Genomic DNA, 13,509 nt, shown 5'->3' on the forward strand with positions numbered 1-13,509 from the left:
AAGTAGCTTCCTCTACTGTAATGGCTTCATGGCCTTGGGGAGGTGTATTGAAATTTAAAAAAAAATCCCCAAAAAAAAACAAATTTGGAAACACAAATCTTGATGAACAAGACCATTGCGTGGAGAAACAAGTTAAGTGCGGTACTACCAGACGCACCACTACTATTTTGATTTAGTTACTAAGATATCAAAAAATAAAAACTTGACTTATGTTAGCCTTTTTAGTTTTTAAAAAGTTTTTTGATCTATTTGACTAAGCAGAACTAAAAAAAAGCGAGTCAATTTTGAAAAAAGCGAGTCAATTTTGTTTTCAAGATTGTTGACTTGTGATGAAATCAGATATGTGATGAAATCAGATATGCAGTTAAAAAATTCATACTGTAAATTAAGTGCAGATGGTAATGTTTAAATCAAATTTACCTGGTTGCATTTTACATAACTATTAGAAAAAGTGACATTTAATATAGGCTGCAATGATGTCTAATATGTAGAATAAAGAAATCATAGTTGAAAGGGAAAATCTCCTCAACAGATTTCTCCATTTTAAATAAACAATATTGCATTATTAATAACAGGTAATGCAGCTTATTTTCTAGTTTCTGGTTGTAAGCTGGCATTGAGGTGTCATTTATTAAGATTGTTTAACTCCATAATTAGGTTTTAAATGTAGGAAACAAATGACACAAATTTTAAGGTATTCATGATTAAGTTGGATCTAAGTTGGCCTAAAGTATCAAACTTGCTTTTATACAGCATGTTTTATGCTTCTGTTATGGTTTTTACCTGTAAAAATACGTTTAGTAGCTTTCTCTGCCAAGTGACCAAGATAAATGACAATATCTGTAAATTGAAGCTGATATGTTAATGCCTAATGTTTGTAGTTTTAATCAACCAAGAAAGTATAATAATGTTAAAGAAAAAATAAATGTTAAATATAGTGTTAAAGTTTATCTTTTTATATTCCTTTAAAATTTCATTTTTCTTTATATTCCTATCATTTTCCTTTGATGCCCAATATAGAATGTTGATGCCCTATCATGCCCAATATAGAAAATTAGGCTTATTGATTGTGACTAAACTGCTGAGTAAAAAAAGAAGCAAAGTTATATTTTTACAATGTATATACCAAGAAATGTCTAAGATGATATAGATTTTTATTATCATAACAGGGTGAAGCATTAATCTTGAGTATTAGCTTGTTAATTATATAGAAAGTTTAATAAATTTTTTTATCTCCTTTAGTATTTTATAGATCAATAAATTTTGCCTTTAGGAGATATAATAATACATTTTACTTTTCTTGCTTACTTATTTTGGTTGGCACACAATGCATCATTTTTCTACTAAAACACTTTTCCTTTTTAATTTTTTTTGCTTTTTCAGGTTTATCATCTTGACATTTTTCATTTTGCACCAAAAACAGTTGTGTTTTTTTAATATCTTTAGTTTAAGATTTTTTTTTTCCTAAAGTTTTCCAGTTTTTTTCTAAAGTCTATTTACTCTCTCAATATTCTAACTTAGGTCACATTAAGGTTCTACAAAATTCTAATAGATTTTTTCAAATTTTTAGTTATATATTTCTCCCTGCTACGGTGGACATGATAATAAAATGTTGTGTTTTAATTATCACATTTATTTATTATCATACACACACACATGCACACACACACAAACACATGCACACACATGTACACACATGCACACACACAAACAACACACACACACAAACACAGAATCAATTATTGAGTTCTACATTAGGGTTCTGAACTTTCTCATGGAATTAATTAATGGAATTAATGGAATATTGGAATTTTATAATTAGTAAATTAATGAAGTTTTATAAATAGACAAACAATGGAGTTTTCAAAATCAATGAACCTTCATATTTTTATTGTGTTATTTTTATTTAGTTCATATAGTTTTTTTTGTATTTAGTTTTGTTTATGGTTTATTTTTATTTAGTTGATAAAATTGAACAAGAAGAAAAAAAAGTGGACATTTCCATAGATATAGAAGAAAAAAATAAGAAAAAGGTTTAGAATTTTTTTAATTCTATTCGTGAATAATCTTAAATTTAAAATGTTAATTTATTTTAATTTATCAGGATATTGAAGAAGAAGAAAACTTGGATTGGTGGTCCAAATATTTTGCTTCTATTGGGGAATTGCATAAGTGTGGAAAATTCCTTGAGAAAGGCCATAAGACCATTCAGGTTTTTTAAAAAATATATTTTTATAGATTTTATGTTGTTGTTTTTCATGGAGAGGCGAATCTATCTTCACACCATCCTCCGATGGTGTGAAGATAGATTCGCTGTTCTAGAAAGTTATGGAGAAATCTTTTTTTTATGAAAAGTAAAAGAAAACTTTTGTTTTAGATTTATAGAAAAGAACTTGAAGAAGTAAAAGAGTTTGGAGGTTTTAATGATTTTGTTAAAACATTTCCATTAGAACGAGGAAAAGAAGATGATGACGAGGATGATAACTTTGTTGGAGAATTTAAGGTGAAAAATTTTAATAAGCATATATCATAATGAGTTTCAAAGATCGAAAGATTTCTCAGCAAGTAAAAAAGGGTGTTGAAATTATTTAGCAAAATCTTTCTTGGTTAATAGATTGTTGATATAAATTATGCTAGAAAATACAATTGGAACAATAATTTGAACTTGATAAATAAAATTTTTGTTAGTTTGTCTTTTTTGTTCTTTTGTCATTTTTGTAATGTTACCAAAAATGACAATGAATAAAAAATTATTATACCAATAAAATTATATTTATCATTATTAGAAATTCCTTAAAATGTTTTGTACATAAAAGCCTTATTATTATTAAGCAAAGTTATTTTAATTATTTGATAATTTTTTTTGATAACTGGAATGTTATTAACCAAAATTATTTAAAAATATGAGCAGTTTAATTTGGGTAGTTATAATAATATTATAAAATAATATTATAAAGTTAATAGTTCAAATGTTCTAAATAATAAAATTAAAATAAATTTGGTAACAGGAAACATCCAGTATACATTTATTTCAAAAATATCCAAGTATATTGTAATAAAAATATTAATCAAATAGTAATAATGAAATAATAATAAAAGGAGCAGGCAATAACAAATAATAAGAGCAATATTATTAGAAAGTGTAGCGTTGCTGAAATTTTCTGGAATTAGCTTTTTGCTCCTTAAGAAAATTGTTGTAAATAAAAAGTAATTTAAAAAATTGTGAAGTATTTTTCTTTTTTTAGGGATTATTCAAAATGTATCCTTTACCTCCAGATGTCAAAGAGGTTAAAAATAGATATTTTTCGAAAATAAAAGATAGTGTTCCAACTGATTGCATTGTTCGTGTTTACATTATTCGAGGTATTGAACTTCAGCCTAAAGATCCTAATGGCAAGTCTGACCCTTATATTGTAATTGAACTTGGTTCAAAGAAAATTAATGACAAAGACAATTATATTCCAAATGATATTAATCCATATTTTGGTGCAATGTTTGAGTTAAAAGCTAACATTCCATTATGCAAAGATCTGAAGATTCGCATTATGGATTATGATTTTGTGGGTAGAGATGATTTAATTGGTGAAACTTGTGTTGATTTAGAGAATCGTTATTTATCGAAAGCACGTGCAACATGTGGTCTTCCACCAACTTATTATACGTAAGTTTTGCTTTGTTTTTTATTATTTTTTTTTGTTTTATTTTAAAAGTGTTTTATATTTTTATGTTTTTTCATTAATTAGTTCTGGTCCATATCAATGGCGTGACTCTTTAAGCCCTCTTGAAATACTTGATAAATGCTGCCGATCAAAACCACAGTGGTTGAGTGTAACTCAAGTTGTGGTGCATGGGGAATTGATTAAACTTGAAGATTTTGGTAAGACTTTATTTTTATAATTTAAACTGCTGTCTATGTAAATTGTCACCTGAATAATCTGTGTAAGCTGTTAAATAATAATATTTTTTTAAATTATTGCTATGCAAACCAAGTAACTATATATATATATGTATATATGTATATGTATATATGTATATTTTAGAAAATTCACCTGTTACTGATCCTCATGTTGGACCTCCAAATCAACGCCTTGCTCTTTATATTTTAAATAACAAAGATCTAAATGGTTTTAAGTTTGTACCAGAACATATTGAAACACGCTCTCTTAAAAATCCACTCCAACCATCTATGGATCAGGTATTTATTTATTTTACTGAAAAGCTTTCTGTGCTTTTTTGTTGAATGATTTTAAATAAGAAATAATGAGTCTCATTACACTTGAGTGTCGCATGTCCTGTTTTTTTGTTTTTTGTAACATCTCACTTTCTTTTTATTTTAAACATTCCCAAAAATTCTTTTTTTTCAATGTATATATCTCTCAGTACGTTTGGTCCTAAATGTTTAATAATTTTTTTAAAATAATTTATTGCCTAATGGTCTTATATTTTTATAACATTTTTTTAATGTTCTTGCTAAAAAATCTTTACTTACCTGTAAAATAAATGTATTTTATGATTCTTTTCTTAAAGCACTGTTTTTTCTGTTAACTATTTTTAATAAGAAAGGAGAAATTTATCATTCTGACTTCATGCATCTGTTGTCAATGGGATAATAATCGGAAATATGTAAAATAAAATTTCTACATAAAATTTGTTAGGGCCAACTAGAGTTATTTGTTGATATCTTTCCAATGAATGATGGACCTCCTGGACCACCAATCAATATTGCCACAAGAAAGCCTAAAGGGTAAGGTTTAAAAAATGTCATGATATAGTTTTTAATTATTTTCTTGTGTGTGTTTTATTTGTATATATATCAGTTTTTTGAAACCACTATGTTAAATGTAAAAAATTTTAATTTTCATTACATTTATTATTTTATTTTTATTATATTTATTTGTATATTATATTTATATTTTAAATAATTGTGAAAAGCATAAAAATTTTTTTTGTTGGAAAATCATTTTGAGTAGAAAATATTTTAATTTTTAAAAATTATATTAAAGGTTTGAATTACGTATCATTATTTGGAACACTGCTTATGTGCCTCCTAATGAAACATCAATTACTGGAGAAGAAATGAGTGATCTTTATGTTAAAGGTAACAGTTTTTTTTTTTTAGTATTAAGTATAACTTGTTTACAAAAATTTTCTTAATAAACTTGATTAAACATGTTTTGTAAAAACTCGTAAACATTTAATTTATTTAATATAAAATGTGTCAGTGTGAATTATTATACAATAATTATATATTAGAATAATGTTTATTTTAATGTTAATGTAACTATATTATTTTCTATACTAAAAATGTATTGAAAACTATTTCTTGCTATTGATTTTTAAGGTTACTTTAGTTGATATAATATATCAAATATATAACATATTATGTTCCTCATGTATAATATATAACATATTATGTTCCTCGTGTATAACATATTATGTTCCTCATGTATAATATATAACATATTATGTTCCTCGTGTATAACATATTATGTTCCTCATGTATAATATATTATGTTCCTCATGTATAATATATTATGTTCCTCATGTATAATATATTATGTTCCTCATGTATAATATATTATGTTCCTCATGTATAATATATAACATATTATGTTCCTCATGTATAATATATAACATATTATGTTCCTCGTGTATAACATATTATGTTCCTCATGTATAATATATTATGTTCCTCATGTATAATATATTATGTTCCTCATGTATAATATATAACATATTATGTTCCTCGTGTATAACATATTATGTTCCTCATGTATAATATATTATGTTCCTCATGTATAATATATTATGTTCCTCATGTATAATATATTATGTTCCTCATGTATAATATATTATGTTCCTCTTGTATAATATATAACATATTATGTTCCTCGTGTATAACATATTATGTTCCTCATGTATAATATATTATGTTCCTCATGTATAATATATTATGTTCCTCATGTATAACATATTATGTTCCTCATGTATAATATATTATGTTCCTCATGTATAATATATTATGTTCCTCATGTATAATATATAACATATTATGTTCCTCATGTATAATATATTATGTTCCTCATGTATAATATATTATGTTCCTCATGTATAATATATTATGTTCCTCATGTATAATATATAACATATTATGTTCCTCGTGTATAACATATTATGTTCCTCATGTATAATATATTATGTTCCTCATGTATAATATATTATGTTCCTCATGTATAACATATTATGTTCCTCATGTATAATATATTATGTTCCTCATGTATAATATATTATGTTCCTCATGTATAATATATTATGTTCCTCATGTATAATATATAACATATTATGTTCCTCGTGTATAACATATTATGTTCCTCATGTATAATATATTATGTTCCTCATGTATAATATATTATGTTCCTCATGTATAATATATTATGTTCCTCATGTATAACATATTATGTTCCTCATGTATAATATATTATGTTCCTCATGTATAATATATTATGTTCCTCATGTATAATATATTATGTTCCTCATGTATAATATATTATGTTCCTCATGTATAATATATTATGTTCCTCATGTATAATATATTATGTTCCTCGTGTATAATATATTATGTTCCTCAAAACGCATTTTAGAATTTTATTTCATAAAATGTTATTTTATGTTATGTTTCTTGAAATGTTATGTTATGTTTCTTGAAATGTTATGCTATGTTTCTTGAAATGTTATGCTGTTTCTTGAAATGTTATGTTATGTTTCTTGAAATATTATGCCATGTTTCTTGAAATATTATGCTTTGTTTCTTGAAATGTTATGTTATGTTTTTTGAAATGTCATATTATGTTTCTTAAAATGTTATGATAAGTTTGATCTTTGTTTTGACATATTGTAATGTTAATTTTAGTGTCAAATTTTATTGTTATTTAATAATAAACTTATTTATAGTTAATAATAATGTTATTTAACAATAAAATTATTTATAGTTAATAATATTGTTATTTAATAATGAAATTATTTAAAGGGTGGATGGAAGGCTATGATAATCATAAACAAAAAACAGATGTGCATCATCGCTCTTTGAATGGAGAAGGAATGTTTAATTGGAGAATGTGTTTTCCTTTTAAATATATGATTGAAGAGAAAGTAATGGTTGTGGAAAAAAAGGTTTTATTATAATTTATAATTATTATAATTTATTTGTGTGTATGAAACATTTTTTAATATCTTTTTGTTTAAAATTTTAACTAATTTTATTTCCAACATTAGGAGCACTTTTGGAGCTTAGATGTCACTAAACAGTTTTTACCCCCTACTCTTAATCTTCAAGTTTGGGATAGCGACATGTTTTCACCAAATGATTTTATTGGTTTGTTCAACTTATGAATTAAAATTTTTTTTTCTAGAAAATTATTTTTTTGTATCAAGTATTTGTGTGAAATATTTGTGTGAAATTATTTCTTAAGGGAATCTTGAGCTTGAGCTCAGCAAACTTCCTAGGCCAATGAAAAAAGCAAAGGATTGCAAAGTTGAACAACTTAATGGAGATTTTATTGATTTGTTTGAGGCTAAACAGCAAAAAGGATGGTGGATCATGATAGAAAATCAAGATGATGGTACAATTGTTGAAAAGGTATTGAGTGTATTTTGTATTTTAATAATGTCTTAAGGTAAATTTTAAAAGGTTTTTTGAAACCACTTTTGATGTCATTTTTTAAATAAATGTGTAGGTATCAACTTTTAAAAGAAAATATTATGACCTAGATTCAGAACTTTACATGTATTGTTTCTTATTTTTCTTAATGTTTTTGTTGTTGTTGTTGGTTTTGCTTTTATGATCTCATCATTGTTGTTGTAATAATTGTGTTAGTGTTTTGTAATGGTGGTGGTGTAGCTGATTTAATGATGCCGGTGTTGTTGTTGTTTAATAATACTCGTGGTGTTGTTATTGTTATGATGGTGTTAGTGTTGTTGTAATGATGCTAGTGGTGTTCTTGTTGTAAGGATATTGCACAGTGAGAAATCACATGACTAAATATCAAGAAAGCAACTTACTACAAACATAATGTCTGATAGTAGGTTTTGTTACTAACACCCTCACTAAAAGTTTTCCAATTTATGAAATTTTTAAATGTGACAGACTTAATGGTAGTGACTTCTTGAAGTTAGGTTTTTAATGTATTTTTAATAAAAATTCTCAAGATACAATACGTGAGGGTGGTAAGGGATGGGCTATTTACTATATATTAATATAATATGGTTAACTATTTTAGCTGTGTAAAATGGTGTTGAATCTTGGTGAAATATGCTGGTTTTGACAATTTCCATATACAGTTTCACTTTATCTTTTAATACACGTAGATACTTTTGTGCATTGACTTTTTTGCCTTTTTTAAAGATGTGCATAGCACATCGACCTTGTACTGTGATAACACCCCATACCATAACTGAAGGAGGATATTTGACTATTTTTATGGTATACTTCGGATTTGGGCGTTCTCTAACAGATCTTCTAACATAATCATAGTCATTGCTTCTAATTTGTTGAAATATACTCTTGCCTGTAAGCATTACCCGTTCTTACCATTCCGGTGTTTTGTCTTTTAAACTCTTACAAAGTTTAATCCTAGATTGCAATTGTGCTGAAGTTAATAAAGGTTTTTTTAACTGGTCTTCTAGCACATAAACCAAACACAACCTTCTCCTGATTGTTCTCGAACTAATAGTAGTACCCCTTTCTATTGCAAGTTGTGATAATCTTGCAGATATTGTGATACAAGGTTTGAGTAATTATTGTTTTTTAATATATAGATCATTGAAAATTGTGTATTTTTCAATGATCTATATATTAAAAAACAATAATTACTATATACATCATTAGAAACGTTATATTTTAGGCTGTTACAAAATTTTTTTTTGAAAAAGTGGTACAATTTTTGTGCATTGAAAGTATAAAATCCATTATAAAAGTATAAGTATTCATTATAAATTTTAGCTTAGATGAAAAATTCAAAAATTTTTCCAATTCTTACCTTTTTCATATTTTGAAATATTTTAATCTAAAGTGTCTACTTACTATTCTGAGAAGTGCGGCTGCAATTATCTGCAATTTTGAGCACTAAAGATTTTTGAAAAATTAATGATCTTTTAAACAAATAAAAAAAACTTGAAATAATTTTGTGTTGTTTTTGTGTTGGTTTTGAAAGGAAACTCTTTTTTATTATTTTAACTTTATGTGTTTATGGTTTTAAATTTTATGATTAATTTAAGAAAAAGTTATTTTAAATTTTGAAAAACCGGAAAAAAAAATTTTTTTACTTTATATTTATTATAAGTATTATAAGTATATTGTTGTGAACTAAAACAAATGGAGGAAATCAATTTAAAAGTTTTCAGGTTTTGAAAAGTACTTTTGATAACATAAATAGTGGATTTAATTACATTAGGACTAGGGTTCAAGTTCATTCATTTGAAAAAACAAAAAAAAGTTTTGCAAGGTATGTAGCACTATGGTATGCATCATATCGAAAAAATATATATTTAATAGTAGAAATCAGGTTTGGTTGTATTCCATTTTGAAAATAAATGATTTAGTTAAATCACTAGCAACCCAAAATTAAATTTTTAAAACCCTGGTCAACCAACGAAAGATTTTGATGAACCATGTTTTTGCACCAAAAGGCAATTGATAGCAAATATCTTATTTGATTCAAAAACAAAAATCGTCAAAAAAAATTATTTGCACAAAGAACAGCATTTAATATAGTCAAATAACATACTTAAGTTTAGTCAAATTACTTAGTGTCATTACAAAGAGGTGAAATGAATTGTTATTGCTTAACACTCAGTTAGCAATGTTGCAAGAAAAAATGACACATGAAGAAGCTCTTGTTTACTTCTTGGATAATAAACTCTCAAAAGGTGTTTATAAAAATACTTATAAAAAAGCACCATGCACCATGCAGATTTCCATCTTATTGAGCAATTTCCAAAATAAAAACAAGTGCTCAACTTTAAAAACATCCATTAAAGATACTGAAACAAAGAACAAAGTTTAAATACTGGATCTTATGGATCACGCATTCAAGCAACTTGAAATTACAGGAAAAGTTTTTTTTAAATATTGTGATGATGAAAACAAAGACTGATGAACTAATACTAATTAGTAATTAGCAAAACATTTATGGCCACTCAAAATGCAATCAACCTTTTGAAAATTCCCATTAAAATAACCTTCAAGATATCTATTAGTTTCAGCAACATCACTAACTATATGTACATTTAAATCCAAACAATATTTTATGGAATATCACATGGCATTTTACCACAATATGCTTGGATAAAGTTTTTTGAAATTATTCTACATGTTTCATATAGAGCTGAAAAAAAAACTTGGAAAGTAAAAGAGTTTTTAAAGGATCAGTATCTCTTGAGAAAAAAAATTTATTCATGATAGATTCATTATTCAGGGTGTTTGAAGAATTTGGTTTGAGAATTGAAAATTATTCTAACGATATTTTTGTGATTCTTTATTACTCAGCAAAACTTTGAAAATTAGTGAGGAAATTATTATTAGGTTAAATAACATTCAAATTGCAAACAATTGCAAAGAACCATTTGATCCAAAAAATTTTTATAAGTAATGCAATGATGCATATAAGAAATTGTTAGAGGTCTATGATTGGCTTGATGTCCCACCTTCCATTCACAAAGTAAAGTTCAACAATTTCATTTGGTTTAATGGGAGAAAAAGCAGCGGAATCTTGACAGAATTTATAAATTTCATCGTGAACACCGTGCAAGAAAACTTTTACATTTTTACAATACTGATATCTAAAAGTTTATAGCAATAGTTGATTAAAATTTATTTGATATGGAATCAGAATATTAAATATATATTAAAATATTAAAAATTGAAGTGGTTGGGTCCAATCATTAGCCTCAAAACAAGAACACCCCAAAAAGTTACCCCATTCCCAAATGTTAGGGTAATTAATAAACTATTTTTTCTTTACAATTTTGTAATAAATTTGAACTCATCAATAGTTAACATAATTTTCATTTAATAGTCTGTTAAAGTTTATAAAATATGGCTGTTTAAAGTTTTTGCCCTCTCAAAATGAGGGGGTTTGTAAATTTACATGATTGTAACTTATAAACAGTAAAAGATTATTTAACGATAGTTAAAACCTGTCGAAGAGTTAGTATTTAGTAAAACATTTTGTTAACTCGTTGCCCTCATTTGAGGTAGAGAGAGGCAAACCTTTTAATCTAGTATTTTTTCCCAGGCTCCAATTACAGAAATTGTTTCTCACAAAAGATAATTTGATCTAAACAATGAGCATAATTAAGTTTGGAGTTTGTTAAATGCCTTAAGGGGTTTGAGTTTGTTAAATGCTTTAAGAGTTTGTTAAATAACTTAAGGGATAAACAGATTCTATTTGTTGACCAGCCTCGCACCCCTTCTTCATCATTAGGCTGGCGCAGATGTATTTTTAATACATTGTTTCCAGTTTAGGATGTTGAATGCTGGATCTTCTTGACTCAATGCATGGGTTTTACTTTTGTCTCTTGTGTTTTTATGTACTTGTGATTTATGTAATTGTGTTTTTATGACTAGGCAGCTCATTCTATTATCTCCTAACGAGGGTACAGCTCTTAAACTCAGTTTTATGGTTCTGAGGCCAGCTGGTAGTCAGGTTTCCCAAACTCTGTGGTAGCTCTCAGAGAGGCTGATTCTATCAACAGCTGAAAAATATCAAAGTATTAACAATGCCATGTTGTGCATGGATGGTGTCCCTGTTTGTATTTTTGGTGTGCATTGCCAAGGCCACATTTGGAGCTGTTTGTTATGGCTTAGGGTTTATTAATAGTAATGAGGCAATAGCTTGGGGTATTGAACAGTGTACTGAGTACTATCTATGGTTTGAGTCAAGATCTTCACAAATTTAGAAATGAATAAAGTACCAAAAACTATATCACACAAAAAACCATCATCATCACCAAGTTCTCTAAATCACTAAATCATTCACTAATATTTGTGGTCTTCAAAGTAACTTTTCTTCTGTTGAGCCTTATCCCTTGCAAAGTTCACCAGACCTATTTGCTCTTTGCGAGACTAATTTGAGTTCGGCTGTCTCATCTTGTGATCTTGGTGTTGATGGTTATCTTCCTTTAATTCCTAAAGACTCCAATAGTTACATGCTTGGCCTGGGCATTTACATTCGTAAGAATTCACATATTTGTCGGGAAACTAGGTTTGAATCAACAGACTATTCTTTTATGAGCTTTCTTTTACCACCACTTCACTCTATTGCCTTTTTCTTTGTTCTGTATCGCTCTCCTTCATCTCAAGACTGCACTCTTTTTGATATTATTTCTGATCAAATTGGCGAAGCTCTCTCTCTTTATCCATCAGCAAATATTGTGGTTGTTGGTGACTTTAATGCTCATCACACTGAATGGCTTGGCTCTAGTGTCAGTGACAGGCATTAAAGCCCACAACTTTTGCCTTTCTCATTCCCTAACTCAAATAGTCAACTTTCCAACTCGCTTTCCAGACAACCCGAATCATTTACCGTTTCTACTCGACTTATGTCTTGTTTTTGATCCTAGTCAGTGCTCAGTTTCTCCACATTCATCCTTAGGTGCTTTTGATCACAGTTTGATCTCTCTAAAACTATTATCTCATTCTTCTTCATCATCTGAATCCCCCTATTATTGTACCTCTTACAACTACCATAATGCTAATGGGGATTCTTTCTGTGATTTTCTTCTTGATGGCGCTTGGGTAGAAATCTTTCGTCTTCCTGTTGATAAACGTGCTTCTTACATAACTTCTTACATGACAGGCTGGGATGGAATCTTTTATTCCCACTCGACGATTCCAGGTCAAGCCTCACTCTTCTCCATGGTTTTCCTTACATTGTGCTGCTGCAATCACCAATCGAAACCATTACTTCCATATCTATCAGCAAAACAATTCTCCAGAAAACAGACGTCTGTTTATTACTGCTAGAAACCATTGTAAAAAGGTTTTGTCTAACGCCAAAGCCCGCTATTTTCAGGTCATGAAATCTTGTATTTCATCACAAAAATTAGGCTCTCGTGATTTATCAATAATAATAGCAAATCTGTAATTTCACCTCTCTTGTATGGTTCAGACTTTGTTACCTCACCTAAAGACAAAGCTGAATTGTCTGCTAAAAACTTTTCATCAATATCATCTCTTGATTCCACTAGTTGCGTTCTACCTGATACAGCTATCAAACAGGTTGATCCATTGCTTGACATTCGTATCGCTCCAGCTTCTGTATCTAAATTTATTTCCTGCTTAGATTCTTCTACAGCTTGTGGCCCGAACAACATACCTGTTATAGTCTTGCAGAAGTGTTCTCCGGAGCTGTCGTCTATACATTCAAAACTATTCAACAAGTGCTTATCAGACAATTGTTTTCCAGCCTGCTCGAAAGCTGTATCTGTTATCCTTTTTTTCAAAAATTCTGG

General features: G+C 27.7%; 1 protein-coding gene across 1 annotated transcript in view; it reads left to right on the plus strand.

Annotated features, from left to right (window-relative positions):
• LOC100213362 (myoferlin) overlaps nt 1-13,509 on the plus strand; it is a 51,681-nt gene that overhangs the window by 35,420 nt on the left and 2,752 nt on the right. The window contains exons 18-28 of the mRNA XM_065793989.1: nt 1,963-2,033; nt 2,105-2,212; nt 2,378-2,503; nt 3,246-3,661; nt 3,744-3,877; nt 4,041-4,195; nt 4,656-4,744; nt 5,004-5,098; nt 7,028-7,170; nt 7,273-7,372; nt 7,470-7,636. Coding sequence (XP_065650061.1) covers nt 1,963-2,033; nt 2,105-2,212; nt 2,378-2,503; nt 3,246-3,661; nt 3,744-3,877; nt 4,041-4,195; nt 4,656-4,744; nt 5,004-5,098; nt 7,028-7,170; nt 7,273-7,372; nt 7,470-7,636 — 1,604 coding nt within the window. The remainder of the gene's footprint in view (nt 1-1,962; nt 2,034-2,104; nt 2,213-2,377; nt 2,504-3,245; nt 3,662-3,743; nt 3,878-4,040; nt 4,196-4,655; nt 4,745-5,003; nt 5,099-7,027; nt 7,171-7,272; nt 7,373-7,469; nt 7,637-13,509) is intronic.

Source organism: Hydra vulgaris, chromosome 03 (genome assembly GCF_038396675.1).
Source record: "Hydra vulgaris chromosome 03, alternate assembly HydraT2T_AEP".
NCBI classification, from domain to species: domain Eukaryota; kingdom Metazoa; phylum Cnidaria; class Hydrozoa; order Anthoathecata; family Hydridae; genus Hydra; species Hydra vulgaris.